Source organism: Stegodyphus dumicola, chromosome 6, assembly GCF_044657685.1.
Source record: "Stegodyphus dumicola isolate Sdum_Otavi_A_Nest chromosome 6, ASM4465768v1".
Taxonomy (NCBI): Eukaryota; Metazoa; Arthropoda; class Arachnida; order Araneae; family Eresidae; genus Stegodyphus; species Stegodyphus dumicola.
Genome location: NC_140773.1, coordinates 229,627,906 through 229,649,200, shown reverse-complemented (window position 1 = coordinate 229,649,200; position 21,295 = coordinate 229,627,906). Strand labels below are relative to the sequence as shown.

Below are 21,295 nucleotides of genomic sequence, written 5' to 3'. Positions count from 1 at the left end.
TAGGCCGCAACGCGGGGTTCTTCAATTCTCGATTTCTACCTCCGCGCTCGCTAAGTAAGAAAAACTCTCTCACCGAACTCGTTTCCTTCTATTTAAATCATACTACTTCCGCTGATAATTTGAATCCTTGCGCGTTCTACTCAAATTTACATATTCTGGCATTGGCAGTTCCAGGGGAAAGTAAGGCTTGACTGGAAAGATAGTTTAAACTTAAAATAAATGTTAGTTAAAATAAATATAAACCCTACAACATTATTAAGGAAAAAAAATTGTCATTGTGTATTAAATACATGATAAAAAATTGCAAAATGTCAAATACATGTATTTGATTGCGGCACACCTATATCCTACTCATGGCACACCAGTGTGCCGCGGCACACCGGTTGCGGAGCACTGCTGTACACTATAACGCCGGTTCATAGTACCTTAACTGATTATGAAATCACATCTTCCTTAGAAGTATGGAAGATCTTGAAAATTATTCCAGCAGAAATTTGAAAGTGATCACTCTTTATTGAGCTAGTTAATCAAGAAATACACAGAAAATCAAGAAGTACGTATATGACTTACAAATACTAGTCAAGAAATACGTATACAGCATACAAAAAACGTAAATCACATGCCATCATTTTTCACGTTGTAATGCCATTGTTTACTCATTCCAAATAAAGTCGGGTATCATGCCCATAAATGCGCTTCATTCGTGTCAGAATACCGTGATTTTGCAAGTACTCCACTGCATGCTTGTTCCATTTATAGCGGATTCAAAATGATTTTTTTTTTCAAAATGTGACGAATGAAAAACAGAAAACATGCTAACGTAATATTTAAAATTAGGCGAAACAGCGGTCTTTGGAATAGGCTTTGAATAAAACTATAATTATCGTGTCTGATCACTTTCGAAAATCTTTACAGTTTGATTGAAAAATTGAAGGTTGCTCTTTTGTCTAATCAACGAACGTATGGATGACGGAATGAGATGGATAATTATCGGTAGATTAGAAGCAGATCAATCACAAACGCAGGGAGCTACAGAGCTCAATGTAATGCCCACTGTCATTTGCAGTTTGTGAAAAGAGTTTCAGGACACTGGGTCCATATCGAGAAGGGCTGAAAAAGGTTGACAAAGAACCACAACGACAAAGAAAGATCGTTCTATGGCACTTTCGCCAAAGTGACACAGAATTGCTACAGTTTCACAGCTATCACAGGAGCTGTATGCTGCCACTTTCTTTCTTTCTTTCCACCGACAGCGAGGCAGTCGATCCACTGAAGCAGTTAGCATATCGGCCAGATAGTCCAGCTGACGGAATTAACTTGGTCCACATAGCACATTTTGGTACATATTGTGCTCAAGACGAGTGCTGGGGGCGGTTCAAACAAATGCTGGGCGAGACGATAGTGCAGTGATGGAAGAACAGTGCATTGCGGGTGAGAAGAACGATTTCAATTACACATTTGCAGAGTTATAGCTAGATGGATACAATAGGCATCCACAACGTGAACAATAAATGAGTACAGTACAATATATAAGCAATAAATGGACGACAACACTAATTCACTTAGGGCTAGGTTGGTCGACGATTACATGGAAATTGAGAATATTCGTCATATAGATTGGCAAATCAGATCTTCAGTCATGTGAGCATGTCTGGAACACTCTTGGGAGGGCACTTTCATCTCGCCATACCTCTTCGAACCTTAGGGTGTAATATAAATCTGACAGCTTTCAGATTTTTTCCCCTTTTTTTATTTTATTCATTTATACTTTTCTTTTTCAAAATATGAGGTAAAACCACGTAAGTACCATGTGATGAGACTAAACAACATGTGCCGGTACTCTCATGAAGTTCGGTATCATAAAGAAAACAGCTCTCATTAAGGCTAGCGGGATATCATCGTGAAGATCTTAAATTTGACAAACAGATCTTAAATTTGGCTACTTGCATAAAGGTGCGGGCATCTTTGCAATATTTCACGAATTCACGGGATCGGTGTACATGAAATGTTTTTGCTTTTATGCAATAGAATAAAGAATTCGATTCAATAATATGAATTTGGGGCGAACTAACGAATGATAACGAATGAATCTTCCTTACTGTTGCCAAACTACAAAAACAAATCTGCCTAAAAAGGAACACAACGGATGTTGAATATCGTTAACAAATATAAATCATGGAGGTCACAACATACTGCCACCTTTTGATTTTCTTAAAATGGTCTACGAATATCAAAACATTAACTAAGAATAAAAATTTAAACTTTCTACTCAATAGACTTGCATAGTACTCAATATACCTACAATATAATTAAATAAAAATACAGAACATATACTTAAAAAATTCACTTATAACGAGAAGGTTTGACAATTTTTCTGCCACATCTAGTTTTTAGCTCAAAATCAGTTCCTTCTCTCTTAAGTCACTGTTCCTCTTAACATTTTTAGATTTATGAGAAATGTTCCTTTTATGAGAAACAGTTGATACGAAATTTCGTTCAAGTTCTTTAGCTCTAAGTAAAATGTTCGGATTAGTAATCTCTAAAGGGTATAACCGCTGGACAGGGCGTATGAGTTCTCCTGCTTCTGTTTTTACTTTTACTACTCTCGCATGGTTTCCCTTCCAGAAAAGACCTTTGTGACTATACCCAAAGGTCAGAATATTCGTTTTTTATTATCACATCCAACCAGAACAACTTCACCGACACTTATCTGTTTCAGACTGCCCTTACTGAAATTCTGCTGAATTAAAAGACCTAAATATCCTCCCCTAAATCTTCTTCTTAAATCTTGCCGTAGCTTTTTTTTGATACCGGTACATTTTGATCAAATTAATACAGTCCAAGTTATGTAAGTCTGGTACTCCTATTGTCTTATTATCTTGAAGAAACATGGAAGGTGTTAACGGCATTAAATCTTGTGCATCTTCGGATAAGTACGTTAAGGGTCGACAATTGATGACCGCTTTCATATCACACAAAACAGTGTACATTTCCTTATATAAAGAGAGAATGAAAAAGAGATCATAAAGAGAGAAGCGAACCTAAGAAAGATCAGGAAGAACAGTCGAAACAAAAGAGAAAGAGACTATGTCTATGTCATAATACAATTAAGAGGCAATCGGCTTAGTGCGGCCTTTACCAATATATTATAAGTAGGGTGTCTTTAATCATGAGTTGAATCCAGTAAGATGGAACGTACTTTTTGCACCTAGTGCAGAGTCTCTAGAAGAAAAGTAAACGTGGCCCCACGATGTGAGGATCTGCAACTTGAGAATTTCTGCTGCTCGGCTATGCTTGTCTTGAGAGAAGCTGCGAATTAATCTTTATCTGCAAAGTTCAGAATCATCTCAATGGCTTGAAAAGCTAGGCAAAGTTTCTGCATATTTGATTTAGCTGATTTAATCCTCTGAACTATTGTGGTAATTGATTTCATGAGAAAAACGGTTTTCTGATCTTTGAAAATGTTAATGATTTCTGCTAAACTTTCCTGCGGTTTTTTCTTCTTAACTTTGTCACTGTAAAGGTTTTTAGGCATTTCTTGATTAGTTTGGCCTGAAACTTGAATAAATTCGGGGAAGTCATCTTTAGTGGGAATTTCTTGTGGTTTTTCTATCTTTTCTAAATGATTGAATCCTTTTCTGTATACCTTACAACCACGATAAGAAGAAACGTGATTTTCGTGACAGTAAATGCAAGTTGGTTTTTCATCTGGTTTTAATTTACAGGTATTGGATCTGTGATTTTGTCCGCACTTGCAGCACCTGACCTTTTTAAAGCAGTTATTTTGAAAGTACCCGAACTCCTGGCAATTGAAATATTGAATTAGGCGTTTTCTGGGCTGATATTTTTCTATTGTGATATTGAATCCGAACATATTGTTTAATTGACGAATTTTCACTCCTGCAGAATTTCTTTTTAGTTCAAGGAAAAATATAGGTAAATGGATAATTTGGTCTTCTGCTTTCTTCGTGAATTGCTTTACTTTAATTATAGGGAAGCTTCTGCGTTCTAAGTCTGCGTGAATTGCTTGTTCTGTGTAGGATCTTGGGATATTCTTAAGTATAACTTTAATTGAAGAGGCTGAGGAAATTTGGTACGTATGAAAACTAATCTGTGCTTTCTTGAATTTATCAACTGTAGCTTTATAATCGGCTTCGGTGGTAGTGTAAAGGAAAATCTGTCTGGCTTTGATTGTAACTTCACATTCGTTTTTACATATCTCTGTGAGCATTTTGTGAATTTCAGGCCAATCAACATCGTTTACTAGAATGACTAATGGGGAAATTTTCGTTTTATTTTCTGCTTTATTCTGCGTTTCATCTGTAACTTCCATATCTTCGTTATTTTCGTTAAGAGTTTCAAATCTGTTATTTTGCGGAATAGCTGCTGGTGGGATAGACTCGGAATTTTTCGCGGTTTTCTTTGGAGTGTGCCAATCCTTCTGATTTATTGTTTTATCATCTGTTTTAGAATTTGAGAGCTTCGGGGTGTTCTGAATGCTTGCTAAAATGAACTGATTTTGTTGAATTTCTTCTTGTAACTTTGAATGCATTTCTATCGCTGGTAGGGAGGTTAATGTTTTCATAGACTCAATACAGTTTAATTTATTGGCGATTTCGTTTTCTAATTTGAGTGAGAGATCTTTTGGGTTAGTCGGAAACTGAGTATTAAAATATTCTTGCGAGGTAGCTTCTGTTAAATTACGAAAACTTTTCTGCGTTTGTTAACTACTGCTTCAAAATTTGAAGGGGAGGGTTTGAATTTCTTAGTATTACCGGCTATTTTCTTAGGACTTCCTGCTGTTTTCTTTTCTTTTCTCTGGGATTTACTTTTCTTAGTAGAAATTAGTATACTTTGAAGTGCCGGGTCATCTGAAGCAATTACAGGCATCTCTTTGGACGTAGTCGATTTTCTTGAATAATTCGAATAAGTAGAATCATTATCGCTATCATAATCGCTGAAAGTAGCATGCCAAGGAATTTTGCCTTTATTTGGTGGTTCGCTATTACTGGCCATATCGAGGAGAACAAGCAAAAATGATATTTACCAAAAATCAAGATGAACAGTCATCATATTATAACTCAGAATGCACAAAAATCATATGCATATTATAATTCAAAATGCACAAAATTTATATCATTTGACTGCAAAGCAAAGAACTTTTATGCCAGATTACATTTCGGATCACATAACAGATGAATATCCTAATGCTGGGTTAAGATTTCATTAGTAATTGGGCGATAGAGATTAGATGACCGATCTTTTTCAGAATTATAAGTAGTAAAGATTATGTTAGAAAAGTTATTGATTTGTTATTTTTAGCATGAAGAAGAGAGTTAAAGGAACATTGTTAATTTATTATTAGATATTTTAAAGGTAAGGAAGTAATAGAATAGGTGCAAGACGAGATCTCTGGGGGGGGGACTCCTGCACTGACGTTTTTTAAACAGCTAAAATATTCAAAATTCTCGCCTTAAACACTCTTTAATACATATGCAAGTTTTTTATGCGAAAGAAAATTAGGTTTAATAAATTTTAAACAAAGCAAAACTTATTATTAGCTTTTATATTATCGTTTATATATTTAATTAAATTTAATTATATTGTAATCTAATTTATAAATTAAAGAGCAGAATTCAATACTAAGTTAAATGGCTATGACGAACGACTAAGGTTTGTTATGACATTCAGAAAAGAATCTACACTTTTTTTTTTTTTTTGGCTAGAAATTTGCGGAAGTATCGAAAAGCGTTTTACTTCACGTATCAAATGTACTTTGATTTGCTTCTTCATTATCAGTTCTACCACTTTCCAAACCAAAAATTAACCATAAATAGTTGTACCTTTTTTTAACAATTACTCATTATTAATAGAAGATATATCAGGTTTAAAATATTTCATCTAAAACTAAATGCAAAATTTTTGGAAGTTTTATTTTTACTGAATACAATTATACGTATCTGGCAACTAGTGTCCTGTTTCTTTCTATGGGAAATGTAATCAAACAGAAGCAGGATTTTAAACCGGTGAGATGTGTTACTATGTGTTTTCTTTTTGTATCATTTAAGTAAAGAAATTGACGGTTTTATAGTTATTCGCAAATTTACAGAATGGGTCTTTTGAACGATACAAAAAATAGAAAGAAAATGAGTGCTCTTTTAATTCAGCATTCGCAGAAATTAATAATATTGAGTTTCCTATGCGGGCTAGTGTGGTTTAGCCTTTTAGCGTCTGACGTTTTCAATAACAAAACGTATTTTTCAGAAAATGCATTACTTCCGGGACTAGTGGTTAGGGAATTTAATCCCAGGTCATCTCTGAAACGACTTCTGGAAAGTTTAAAAGATGAAGCCAAGTCTCATCCATCAACTATGCCTTCTGCTTGGATACAAGCTCAGTTTCGTCAGATAGGCCTAGACGTATATCAGAATAACTTCTCTGTTCAGTATCCTTTCGGGTCAAAGTTTATCACGAAGGGTAATAATTTATATGCTATACTACGTGCGCCGAAAGTTGCTAGCACCGAAGCGTTAGTTATTTCGACACCGTACCGTGATTTTGATAGCATTCATAAAGATACTCTGGCTTCAATAGCTTTAATGTTAGAACTTGCGGCAGCATTTAGACGTCATGCCTACTGGAGTAAGGACATAATATTTCTAATAACGGAACATGAAATGTTAGGTTTTCAAGCATGGTTAGATGCTTATCATGGATTGTCAACATCTGAATATATCATTAGCGAAAAATTAAAAGGAACTAGCGGACTCATACAAGGTGTTATAAATCTTGAAATCAGCAGTGATAAGATCTACAATATTGATATAAAAATTGAAGGATTACATGGCCAACTACCAAATCTCGATCTTTTTAATTTAGCTGTAGAATTGTGCACTAGAGAGCAAGTAGTGGCTACATTTCAATCTGAGTTCTATTCATACCCTTCAAAATCACTAACATGGAAAAACTGGAAGCATAATTTCAAAACTATGGCACACATGATATTAATTCAGGCTACAGGACTCCCAACAGGTGGTCATGGCTTATTTCATCGTTTTGGAATTCAAGCTCTAACTCTGAAGTCAATGGAGAATCAGTCACATGACTATAATGCAATTTCTTTAGTACAGATTGGTCGTGTGTTGGAAGGTGTAGTCAGAAGTCTTAATAATTTGTTGGAAAAATTTCATCAATCGTTTTTCTTCTATTTACTTCCAAGTATACGAAATTATGTTTCCATAGGACTTTACATGCCTCCTTTTGCCTTGATTGCTATTCCTGTGCTGATTAAAGCTTTATATTTATACTTGAAAATTCAGAATTGCAATTCAAATCAAGAGATTTGTCCTCGGTTTTCTGATATTAACTACTGGGTTGCTTGTGACATATTTACACTACATTTGTTTTGTGGAACGTTAATGCTCTTAATACCAGTGCATATAGATTATGTTAAAGATTATTTGCAACTTTCGACTGAAGATTCTTTGTATTTCTGTCACATTGTATTTTGTTTTTTGTGGTTGGTTTTAACCTACTGTTATAATGCAAACTGTAATTTGTCACACAAAGAGTTATCTTACAAAATGTGTGTAATTTTGCTGATGTTAGGAGGTTTCATGTTTACCTTAGCTTTAGTAAATATTTCCTTTTCTCTTTTGTTTACAATCCTTTATGTTCCTATAAGCATTAGTCTGCAGTATCGTGGCAAATTTTCATTTATTCAATACATTTATCTTTTAATTGTAAATCCTTTCATTTTTACATATTTAATTATAGTTGTTCAGTCATACATTATGGACAGTGACATTGCAATATGGACTCATTTGATAAGAGCCATTAATGGTCACAAGAAATTAATTCTGTTCACTGTTGAAGATATGTATTTCTTTAATAACTGGAATTATAAGATTGTTACTTTAATTATTTTTCCTTTATGGTTTAACTTGTGGTCTTTAAAAATAGTAAATATTAATTGAAGTTCAAAAATATGTATTGAAATCTTAAATCTTCTGTTGATAGTATTACAGTTTCTTGTAATATATTTGACAAGGTACTCAAAATGAGACACGTGATGTGACAAGGTAAGTCAAAATGAGATATTGCAGGCTTATTACACTAAGTACTAAAATGATGTTAAATTAAAAAGGGAGGAGAAACTTATATAGCTATGCATTTAAATCTAAATCAGAGTTTTATTTAAAATCTACATCAACCCAATGTTATTTCTTTTTTAAATCCAAATTTATATCTGCATCATTGAGTTTCTTATCCATATACTGAATATGAATTGTAAATACAAGGAAGAATAATTGTTTATTCCTATTAGTTATTAATTCAGGTTCAATTTTTGTGACATACTGTAACTTATTACATTTTACATTACAGAATTGGCCAGAAATGTGAACTTCTCATCTTTAAGTATTTTTAATACTTATGTATTATTCCATCAACTGTGAAAGTTAGCTACCATCAAATCATGAAAGTCTGCCAAGATCCTGCTACAGATATGAGAGTTGTTTACGTAGAATTCTGAAGGAAATGATGCCTCTTTAATAAACAATTAGTATTCAACCCCCCTTTTTTTTCTCTTCATAAAAGGTTTTCATCATTTTCTATTGTTTAGGGTGTCCAATTTTACCAGAAGCTCTGTTTGGAATGCTATGAGTACAAATTTCCCGCAGGTACTTATTTCAGTCTATTACTGTTTTTGTCATCCATATCCAGTTGACCTTATCATGTCCACTAATAGACACTTTTTTTATAGTAAGATCCCATAATTTTGAAAATAATGTACAGCTTGCTGTTCAATAGAAGGTGGGTCAGAAACTTTAGTATTTTCGGTTAATCTTTGGATTATGGTAACTTGGCGATTTTTTTGTCGAAAATTTGGTGACCAGCCCTGCTACAGCAACCTGCTAGTTTGTTTGGACGCCATTTTGTTTTCACAAAGTAAAGGCATTTTTTTTTTTTTACTCAACATTTTATTTCCAACCATCTGCTAGCCGAATTACGCTTATGCTAGAACTTTTATGGAACAAAAGTGCTTAATCATGACGAAGATTAGGTGTGAAATTGGCAGAAAGTGCAGAATCACAAACTGCTTGCCGCGTTTTTAAGAATTGCACATACACGGTAGCCATGTACACGTCGACCTATTTTCACTTAAAAAAACATCCCAGAATTGCACAAAAATGGCATTGCGCACACTCTTGACTTTATCCATGTACACTGCTAAAGTCCTAGCTAGTAAACTTTATCGCCTTACCAAAATGTCGCCAAACTACCTGTTACCATATTCCAAAGATTAGTCCTATTTTCTCCCAACAATGTGAGAATAAATAATACAGCAATAATAGTTAATTTATAGCCTTGTTCATAAAAGCAAAAAGCAGCTTATTGAGAATCAGTTGAGGTGGTTAATCTTTGGATTATGGTAACTTGGTGATTTTTTGGCGAATTTAGCGACCAACCCTACTACAGGAATTTGCTAGTTTTTGTTTGGATGCCATTTTGTTTTCACGAAGTAAAGGCATGTTATTTTTTTTTTTAACTCAACATTTTTTCCAACAATCTGCTAGCCGAATTACACTTATACTAGAACTTTTATGGAACAAAAGTGCTTAATCATGACGAAGATTAGGTGCGAAATCGGGAACGAAGATTAGGTGCGAAATCGGGAGAAAGTGCAGAATCGCAAACTGCTTGCTGCGTTTTTAAGCATTGCACTTACACGGTATCCATGTACACGTTGATCTATTTTCACTTAAAAAAAATCCCAGAATTGCACAAAAATGGCATTGCGCATACTCTTGACTTTATTCATGTACGCTGCTAAAGTCCTAGCTAGTAACCTCTATCGCCTGACCAAAATGTCGCCAAACTACCTGTTACCATATTCCAAAAATTAGCCATTGAGGTTACATCAACGTCATCAAAAGTGCAGACGTTATGAATGTGAAGTTACATCACGCTCATCTAACATCCTACTTGGCGGCAGTTCATGGGTGACAGGATAATACATAAGTTCTATATTATTTACTTTATCAGTGTATTTCATTGTATGCATTTCAGGAAATGTATGAATGTTGTATTAGGGAATTTGTATTTTATAACATTAAATCAAAATTTTATTTATTACATATCCATGTATTATATGTCACTGCTAGCTTTCATATGCTGCACTGTGAAATTTTTGGTACTTACGTATTATTGCAACCAGGATGACGCTATTTGTAAGTTTGAGTAAAAAAGTATGAATAGAAAGAAAATGTACATTTATTAATTACAGATAATTTTTAATACTGTTTTTTAAATTATTTTGTTTTAAAATATAAAATGGCAATTAAACCCTTCCGGTTTCGAATTTGAATAAGTCGCAGAATTATTTTTTTGTCGGAAATCTTTTGGCTATTGCTTTTAGCACTGATTAAAAACCGTATTTGCCATAACCATGTACAGTCAAAAGTCTTTAATCCGGACTCGTCGGGACTTCGGCGATTCCGGATTATCGATTTTTCCGGATTATAGATCATCAGTTTAAATCTGGTAAGATGGCATGCAGAAATTATAAAATTAAAAATATGAAACCGTAATTTATAAAATAATGAGCAATTATGATCTAAGGGGTATCAAAATTTACAAAAAAAGAAGTTAATATTTATTTGTTTACTTTATTAAACATTTCTTTCAACGCGCGCGTGCGTAAAGCATACCTTACGCATAGCCGAAATTAGAAAATTGCAACCAGAAAACTGTTTGATTTGTATTCGTGATATTTATAATGACGAGGAATTTGATTTAAATCATATCAAAGACGGAGTACATCCAGATTAAATACTACATTTAGTAAAGAATTATAAGCCAAATAAAATAAAAACATCTGCCCTGAAGATAACAATAGTGCTGACCGATCAACTTCCAGTTCATTGTGCATTGCGATGTCCCCCCCCTTGCGCAGAGCAGCGTGAAATTGATAAACAGATTTTGGAACGGTTAGATAAACAAAGGATATGGCTTTATCCATTTTTTGTTTGATGAACATCGAAACATACTTTCGTTTTCTAGATCAGTTGGGAGCTCCAACATCGGAAATTCTATTTGACATAATCGAAAGTTCAAGCTTACTTTCATAAAATTGCTCTTGCAGTAGTGTGCAAAAAATAATAAGCCGGATCCAATTCGAAGATTAAGGAACAACGCAACCATCAACATTAACTGAAATAGATAATTAGAGCTTATACCGTCTGTTATACATTAAACGCGCACGCGAAAACGTATTCTGCGCTTGCGCAAACGCATATGCGCAGTCGTAAATGTCTTGCGCGCATGCGTAAAACCCCTATGCGCATGCGTCAACGCGGCGCATGCGCAGAAAGATTTTAGCTTTGAGGTCCGGATTATAGATCATTCCGGATTATGGGTGTCCGAATTAACGACTTTTGACTGTACACGTTGACTTATTTTTACTTAAAAAAACATCCCAGAATTGCACAAAAATGGCATTGGGCACACTCTTCACTTTATCCATGTACACTGCTATTTTCTCATAAATTACAAAAATTTGCACGAAAATGCAGGAAAATTTTGTGAATCTCCACATGCTCTTTTTACAAAACTACGTATAACACGTAGGGTTGCCGTAAGTAGGGTCGCTAAATTTCACAATTTATGCGAATTTTGGCCTGGTTGCGTTAATACGTAAGTACCAAATTTTTATCTAGGCAAAATATTTTGTTTTAGCAAAATTGTAAAAATCATCCAAGTATAATGAAATGAAACATAGCATCTATGATGTTTATTTAGCTTATCCTGGAATGTTTCACAGCTAAAAAAATACTAATTTTCTAACCTATTGAAAGGATTTTAAGGAGACATATTAGCATAAATTATTCTTTCTGCTTCATTAATGCACTGCAGCAGAAAAGGGAATAATAAATTATAAATCTGTATAAGTAAATAACAAAATTAAAATTTTTTTGTTTGCATGTAAAAATATATTTACTGTATTTACAAGGGTAAGCTGGTATAAGACGCAGCTTAAATTTGGGATGCAGCCTGATTCGGAAATTGAAAAAAATGAAAAATTGGTTGACAGATTGATTTTTATTATCCTGCTGAATTGTACCTGTCCACGTTTTTTGTAGATAGTGTTGCCCTAAAAGGATTCTTCTGTGGTTTCATATAAGTAGGTTAAAGGTGACTTAGTATACACTCAGGGTGGGGAGGAAGCTTCTTACTTAAGAACTAGAAAGGATATCATTTGAAACCTTCATACCTCATTGTTAATGAACAGGGGTAGGGAAGAAATTGTTGCGAGTCTCGAATGGAATTTCAGATGTTTTAGATTTTTAACACGTTGAGTGCCACAGGAAAATCGGGTAAACTACGCTGTAAGGCCATTTTTTTAACTCTGTTTTCTTGTCCCAATTATCCTACAAATCAATTCAATACTTAGTTTGACTTCCACGTAAATAATGATTATTCAAAAGTTACTGCAACAAAGTATATATTAAAATCGTCACAGTTCATAAAAAAAAAAAAAAAAAAAAAAAAAAAAAAAAAAAAAGCTCTCGGAAGCTGGAAATTAAGAATATGGGGCAACTTTTTGAAAATTTAGAAATAATTTTAAATGTGTAAGTCTGATGTTTATGAAGCCTGGTGACTAGTTTAGCTTCAAAACTTGTGAATCACATTTGATGCACATGGCTCTGAAAAAAAAAAGTAAGCTCGCTGTGAATCATCGGTGATGCATGTATCAGTCAAGGTGTTAAAGAAACAGGCAAGTTGCATTTTGTAGTTTAACATTCGCCACCAGCACCATTGTTGTAATAGTTGCATCTAGTTTTTAGACATGAAACTTTTAACGAAAAAATGTGTCTAAGACACCGGGAAATATGGCAATTATATTATAACAAATGACAATATTACAAATCTTATGTTAAATGACATAACGGATATCTTAACATGCAAATAATAAATTGCTGAGCTGCACTGTTAATCAGAATTGTAATTAGAATCTTTGTTGTACTAAATATGTTTACTTTAATAAACAGTCATCTGTTGATCTGATATAAAAAATAGCTAAGTGAAATATGTTTTGCATAAAGATTTATATTCATGTATCATTAGTTTTATTGTAACAAGCATTAACCGCTGTTAGGATATGTATAGTGATAAGTAGAGTCAAAAGTTGTTAATTCGGACACCCATAATCCAGAATGATCTATAATCCGGACCTCAAAGCTCAAAGCGCTGCAGCGCGCAATGAATTGGAAGTTGATCTGCCAGCTCTATCCCTATCTTCAGAGCAGATGTTTTTATTTTATTTGGCTTATAATTCCTTACTAGATGTAGTATTTTATCTCGATGTACTCTGTCTTTGATATGACTTAAATCAAATTCCTCGTCATTATAATTCGCTTCCGATAGTGAAGAAAGTGACACAGAGGTTATTGAAAACGAAAAAAATTTCGATTGAAAAATTAGTCGGTGTTCTCAACACAGCAATTATAGGAGTTGAACAGCGGAACTTTGTAATTGAAGAAGAAATTATGACTGTTTATAGAATGAAAGGAAAAGTATTATCACATAAAACGAAGCAACTTAAACAACTTACATTGAAAGAAATATTTAATAAAGTAAACAAATAGATATTAAGCTTTTTGTAAATTTTGATACCCTTTAGATCATAATTGTTCTTTATTTCATAAATTACGGTTTCATATTTTTAATTTTATAATTTCTGCATGCCATCTTACCAGATTTAAACTGATGATCTATAATCTGGAAGAATCGATAATCCGGAATTGCCGAAGTCCCGACGAGTCCGGATTAACGACTTTTGACTGTATTTGTAATTGAAATAAATAAGGGATTAAAGTTTACATATTTTTAGTCAAGTATTTTTATTAACAGTATGAAAAACTCTTCATACTGATATTAGTTAATTTAAAATTGAAGATCTTTAACACTGTAAAGAATTTGTTATTCTTTTCTGCCGTGCAGATTTGTGTATGAGTGACTTAGTTGAAAATATGCACATCTGCATTACACATGATTAAGTATTTTCTTTGGGTTATTTTAATTATTTTAAAGGATGCAAGGGTTATTTGCCTAAGAGGAAGGATGTTTTGATGTAGGACTTTTTAAGGGAAACTGACTTATATTCATGTCACACACCTATATATAGGGAAAATCAAGAAAATTCCTATGCAGCCAGCCTGTTTACTGGCATTTGAGCCTGTGTTAGTGATTTTACCACTCTGTTATCAGCGCTAGCCTTTTCTTTATTAAATAAGTAGACAGAAGTCATCATATGGCATTAATTTGTGAAGGAATAATGTCATAACACATTTTTTGTTTTCTTGTTTGGCATTGCTATTTTAACTTCTTTTAGACATGACTTTTATGTTCAGCATTTATTTGTGATGGAATAATGTCATAACACATTTTTTCTCCTGTTGTTTGGCACGTGCTATTTTAAATAACTTCTTTTATACATGACTTTTATATTCTGTATCTTCAGTCAAAGATTCGTTCTTTAACCAGTAAGGGTAATGTAATTGCTTATGCTTATTGCTTAGCTTGTTTTGTATTTTGGTACTCTTCTGTTATTGGGACTAGATTTGGAAACGTACATATGTATGACATGTGTATTTATGCATGTGCGTATATGTGGCATATATGTGTATGTACATACAGCGTGTCTCAAAAGGTTGTTGCCAAACGAAGTCCCATGACAAATAAGATTTACATAGGAACTTATGTTCAAAAATACGGATGGTGAGTGCTAGAAAGCAACATTTGCAGACTTGCGAGAGAGTGGAAAGTGTGATCCTTTCAGGCAAGGATGTTGCCGGAGAAGGATGAATCGGTTTACTAAATTCTTTATGGGCATTTTATGGAAAGAGTGTTGCCAGATCTTATGGTTGATGTTCAAGCAGCTACATGTCAAGATATCTGGTTTCAGCCTGATGGAGTGCCTGCACATTTCAGCAGCCTTGTGCGGAAATACCTCGAAAGGACACATCCTGACTGCTGGATTAGCAGAGGCAGACCAGGCGAATGGCCACTGCCATTTCTCGAGCTGAATTCCCTGGATTTCTTTCTGTGGGGATACATGAAGTCCATGGTGTGCGAGACGACTGTAAGGCTGGACATGGATCTTGTAACCAGGATCTTGGAAGCAGCGGCATGTGTTCGTTACACACCTGCCAGTTTTGAACGGTCCGTGAATCCATGCATAGAGGTTGTGAAGCATGTATTGTGGTGAATGGAAGGAATTTTTAATACCTTCTGTGATTTAACTATGTTCTTTAATAAAATTCATATCAGGAACCTTTTTTGGCATACTTTATTTCATCTTGTGTATGCTTGCAAACATTGCCCTCTAGCGGTTGCTTTTTGCATTTTTGGACACAAATTCCCAAGTTAATCTTGTTTGTCATGGTATGACAGATCAACATGTTAAGTTTGGCAGTGACCTTTTGAGACACCTTGTATACATCCATACATATGTACATTTCTGAATCCGGTCCCAATAACAGAATAGCACCTACATTTTAAACTATAAACTGAATCTAAGAATTAAATTGCAATTGAAAAAAAATGTTTTTAGTTTTAACTTTTTGAATGATAGTTAGAGACTTGCCAACTTTGTTGGTTTAGACGAGAGACTCCTGATTTTCGACTGCACTGCTGCCAACCCAGTTTATAATATATTTCTCCCGGGTTGTCATTCCTCAAATTTCTGGCAATTCTTTTGCATACATATTTAGTTATTTACACACAAAAGCTATGATTTCCAGCATTTGAAGTCTACTTTTCTTTTGATTACCCATTTTTTAAAATAAAAAATTCAATTAACTGCTACTGCTATGTGTATGGAAATAGCTGTGTCTGAAAGCACCATGATCTAATTCTGCATTGGGCATCAAGTGCAAATGAACGTTATTTGGCATATATCAGCCAGTGAATGCAGAGTAAGACTGAAACAGGTCTCTGCGTTTTGGCATCTCTAAATGATATGAGTTTCTTGATGCTTGTTGAAGTTATTGAATGATTAGTTATATTTTATCTCAGTTGCTTTTGCAATGTAAAATATTCATGTACTTTTAAATAAATGTATACAGATGTGTGCTATTTCCTTGTGTTATTTCATTAGGAAAATGTAATTTTTTTGTGTGTCATAAATGCAAAAATGTAACCCATTTACATTTGTCACTACAATCTTTATTTACATGTTAGAAGTTTCTTTTATTGACTGTATGATATAAAAATTTTGTTGACCATATAAATTTTCAGTTCACCGTCAGGATATTTTTTGTGCTTAAGTTGTAAATGTTTTTGCTCTAGCAATTGCATCTTTTTCTTATGTAAGATATTTTTTGAATAGTTTTCCAGTTTTACTTCACTTAATATTCAAAGACAAACATATTGGGGCTGTAATAGATAAATTCCAATTACAATTTTTCAGTTTATAATTGGAAAACTTACAAAGCTACAAAATTAACAAGAATTGGTACTTATTAATTTGAGTCCTATCTCAAAGTGCTGATGAATTTTTATAGTGAACTGTCTAAAATAAAGGTTCTCAACCTGGTTTACCCCATGCATTCCTGTCACCATTGCTAGGAAATCAACCCCTCCTTCCTTTCTGGAATTTAAAAATACCTATATATTTATTTAAATTATTTTTTAACAGCGTTAGTGGTATCAGGTTGTCTACATTCTCCCCCCCCCGAAACTATGAAATTCCACCCTGGGGAGGAACTTACCCCTGGTTTTAAACTTCTGCTCTAAAATAATGTTGGTCATCTTTGCTATTCCCTAAAGCAAAATTCAGTCTGTGAGAATTTTCAATATTGTTTTTGAATCGTGGATTAAATTTGGATCTAGTATGAATAATAATATATCGGAAAAAACCTTTTTATGGAAATAGGCATATATCGCAACTGCTGTTGGCAAAATTATGATACTTTTTTCTTAAAGGAAGCAAAATCTGCTACTGTTGTTAACAATTTAAGAAAATGGATTAATCTATTTATTTTATATAAAATGTTTTAAATAATAATTTTGTAAAATGTAGATTGTTTTTGTACTATTTCCATATAAAATTTGTAAATTATGCTTTCAGATATTAAAGCAGTTTACTGATAGTTAGCTGTATAGTTTTAAATGTTTGCACTTATATATTTCTCCCGGGACTTACAGCTCCCAGGACGTACAGCTTCTGGTTTACAGAAAAGTATTTTTCTGTAAAACTTTTCTGTAAACCAGAAGCTGTAGGAATATAATTTACTTACTAATTATATTTTGTTACACTTGATTTAGTTAAAAAAAATTCGAAAATACTTACATATGTGTGCATGTGTATATTGAATACATTTATACTTATTCACCTATCTACATTGAATTTTCCTGATATACATTTTTGATTTTTCTTTATGCACCTGACAGGCATTTTGCCAGGTGTTTTTAATTGTAAACAGTTTCTAGTGATAATACTTTATAGATGACAAATGCACACACCATGTGGCAAATAATGGTCAATACATCATCTGCAACATTCCAAAAAGCATGGTAGATGCATAACAGAAAGGAATGCTATGCTTAGCATTTGAAATTTTAATTAATTTAAATTTATTTCACTGTTCATTTGTGTTTGGGAATCAAACTATGTATCGATTCACTTCCCTTGTGCAATTCATTTCTTTCAAATTCATTGGTTTGTCTGTTTCATTTTTGCATTTTACCACAATGGATTTTAAAATTTGGGATTAATCGAGCAACAAACAAGCAGCAAGGTCGTATCTTTTAAGAAAGATTGTGCTCAAATAAGCATCCAATGAAAGTCAAATAATTGCCGAAGCCTAAATGGTTCTGCTATGTTCAGTTGTGTAGTAAAGAGAAAGGCATTCAAAAAGGAATGTGATTTGAGAACTCTTGCATTCTGCCTCTCACCAGTCTGCAGTGGCGTAACTAGAACTCTTGGACCCCTATGCAAAAAACTTTTTCTGGGCCCCTTTCCCAATAAATTTAATGTGCTTAAAAATAAATAAATAAATAAAAAACGCGAAAATTTTAAAAAAAAAAAAAAAAAAAAAAATCAAGGATTCCAGGAGCCAATGTTTTCATGATGATTTTTATCACATCTGGATTAATTGTTAAAAAATAAAAGCACGTTCTTAGGGAACCAGTTGAAAGGTACGTAACGTGAAGAAAGAATAAAAAGGAAAATAATTTCCCTTGACCAACTGGTGAGATGAAAATTTGCTTTAGTCTGGGTATTTGGCGTCAGATGATTTTAATTCACAGGGGCGTAGCTAGAGTTTCCAGCGCCCGGGGACAACTGAAGAATTTGCGTCCCTTTCTGTGTGCCAAAAATGGAAAATATTTCATTAAAAAATTTCGTAGCATCAATTTGGCGTCCCTTGGATGCTGCGCCCGGGGACAGATGTCCCCCCTTGCCCCACCCTAGCTACGTCACTGTTAATTCAGTTAACACTTTTTGTGTGAGTGCGAGAGACAGATTTTTCTCTCCTTTCACTGAGATGCATACTGATAATAAATGAATAAGTCTATATAACAAAAGGAACATGTCGACATAAGAAAAGGAAGAAAATATGTGTACTGATTATTCGATAATGCGAATTATACAGAAACAAATTAATATATAAAATAAGTACTTTATAATAAATAGTTATAATTAATTTCCACTTCCTCCGCTTTTTGATATGGGATTGCAAAAAGGAGAAACCTTTCCTTTAGGGGGTCGCCTTTAATAATTTTCAGGTTTGAGACTAAGGAATACAAAGAAACTTTTCCTATTTTCCGCTCACTGCTATCCCTAAACTGGGGTAGGTCATGAAGTTATTTCGTAGTCGAATGCTTTTGCAACCACTTGAATTTAGCTGTTTCAACCACTAGAATTTTAACTTTTGCAACCACTTGAATTTAGCTGTTTCAGGTGCTTCCAAGGGCCTCCTATCTGCGTAATTCAGAGAATTGCGTTACTGCACCATATAGGTAGGGGGCCCTTAAAAACTTAAAAGAAAACGAATTCTATTATCTACATATACTTAAAGATTCTAAAGCTAAAAGTAAATTGGAATCAAATGAAGGATATTCCTCAACTACATTAATATTAACAATCGTGTAAAAGGGGTTTAACACAAAATCAAAACATATTAAAATTAAAATAAGAATTTATAGTAGTACAAATTCTAAAAATAAAAATGAAAAGCAAAAGGGGAAAAAAATACAAGAATATAAAAATAATAATTAATCTTCTTTTATTGAAATTCTAATTTCGAACTAATCAAGGGAAAATGAATTAAAGCTTCTATATATATGTAATGGAATCCGTCTTTTAAGTTTAAACATGTAAATGTAGTTCAGCAGGACATTTAAGGGCCCCCTGAGCCTTTGGACCTCTATGCGACGGCATTCCTTGCATACCCTTATTTACGCTACTGCCTATTGTCTATACTATTGTCTGCAATTTAGGTGTAAAGAGTTGACTTCTTTTGATTTTTGTGAACAACAGCTTCAATTAAATCACAACATGACCGTGGACTGGAGCAGTTATTTCCGAGAGGTTTGTTGTAGTTTTCTGATGTCTCGTCTGAAAAATAAAATCAACGGTATTGACAAAATCGTTAAAAACCACCGAAAGTTTGTTCAAACAAAAAAGGAAACATAATGTAGCATCGTGTATTACCTCCACTGTGGGTTTTCGGAGGTTATTGTCGAGAAATGGTAGAATGCTTCCTTGTTGTTATTCCAGACTGCTTTGCTCAAACGTTAATGGATGCGATAGAGAATACTATAGCAGATGGAATGACAATATTTATGTACTGTGGGAAAGGTTACAAATCATCCGAGTTGAAAGCTGCAGGATATGATCACTTCACACTGAATTATTTGTTTAATTTTATTGACCCAGTCACGGACATCATATCGAATCTATTGAACATTTTGGGATAGTGCTAAATGGTGGAACAAATGCCAAAGAGCTTGTCAGCCACTGCCAAAGTTGTCACCACTGCCTATCAGCATTTTGACTCCTATTTAATAGAATTCATGTGGTACCACCTACATCGGAAGGCCAAAATGTTTTCTGCGGTATTAGCATAAATACAAATACAAAATTTACAAATACTGCCATATTCGCAAATTTATGTCTCCCGTTTAGTGGCCTCATTCTCTAGTAATTAAGAAAAAAGAAAAAAAAAATCTTTGTAATAATAAATTGTTACCTACGAACTATTTTTATAACTAGAAATTGTTTACAATTAAAAAAAACCCGCCAAATTGCATGGCAGGCATATAACAGAAAAGTAGTATATATCCCTCTAAGATTGGCGATTTATATGCATTGTGTCTATAATAGTCCTTATGCAGCCCTTATTTTTGATCACAGACATATACTTTCAGTCACAAAAGTGTTTTAAATGACAAACATTTATGTTATGGTATTTTGAAATTTTAAGAAATGATTATTATGAAAATTATGAAACTATAGTACTGTTGTTGATGTTGTCTTGCCCATATTGCATGGAACAATGGTTGCCAGAGTTTACTCCAAAGAAAGGTTGGACTTCCATGACCATAGTAATATTTAATACTGAATACTTATTCTAAAAAATAAGATACAAAAGATTTTGTTTCCTGCATGGCCAAAAAATTGACCATGATATGTAATTTCAAAATATATTTAAAAAAAAAATTAAGATTTGAATGCCAAAAACCAATCTCAATTGCTCTTCTAGGAATCGGTTAAAATTCACATGCTATTTTTTATTTTACTTTGAAATCACAACTAAATAATCATTAAAAACATTCATTTGGCCAGAAATAGTTTTCCCTTTTAATTTATACAAATGAAGAGTTGTCTATACTTGAAGCCTGCCACTGTTTCTACAATATGAATTCCGCAAGATTCAGCAGATAAGTTCTTTTTGAAACAAACTGCTCTATCAGAACTTTCCGTGACAGTTTGCATAACAATGGCCATGAATTAATCTATCAATAACAAACATTTTTACTACATTGAATTTCATGCTTTACAATTGGTATAGCAGAATCTTGGAAAACAATCTCAAAATTTTAAATTAACTATCTCAGTCAGTCTTTGTCATATGGGAATCAAACGTTTTTGTGCTTTACTTTTTAAAATAAGTATAAATACTTTTACGAAATATAACTATAAGAATCAAGAGATTGTATGAAAAGTTATATTTCATGCTTTGTTCAAAATTAGTATTTTGATTTAGAAAAAGGTCAAAGTATGAAT

At 33.4% G+C, this 21,295-nt stretch overlaps 2 protein-coding genes across 2 annotated transcripts in view; both read left to right on the top strand.

Moving 5' to 3' along the window:
* Positions 1 to 6,032: 6,032 nt before the first annotated feature.
* GAA1 (glycosylphosphatidylinositol anchor attachment 1) lies at positions 6,033 to 17,156 on the top strand. The gene has a single exon (XM_035351793.2). The coding sequence runs from the start codon at positions 6,111 to 6,113 to the stop codon at positions 7,974 to 7,976; it is 1,866 nt and encodes a 621-aa protein (XP_035207684.1). The 5' UTR covers positions 6,033 to 6,110; the 3' UTR covers positions 7,977 to 17,156.
* LOC146996983 (sodium/bile acid cotransporter 7-like) overlaps positions 8,043 to 21,295 on the top strand; it is a 46,573-nt gene continuing 33,320 nt past the window's right edge. The window contains exon 1 of the mRNA XM_085819629.1: positions 8,043 to 8,681. The gene's annotated coding sequence lies outside the window, so the exon portion shown is untranslated. The remainder of the gene's footprint in view (positions 8,682 to 21,295) is intronic.

Coding starts and splice junctions, on each gene's coding strand:
- GAA1 (XM_035351793.2), top strand. CDS start 6,111: ATGGGTCTTTTGAACGATACAAAAAATAGAAAGAAAATGAGTGCTCTT.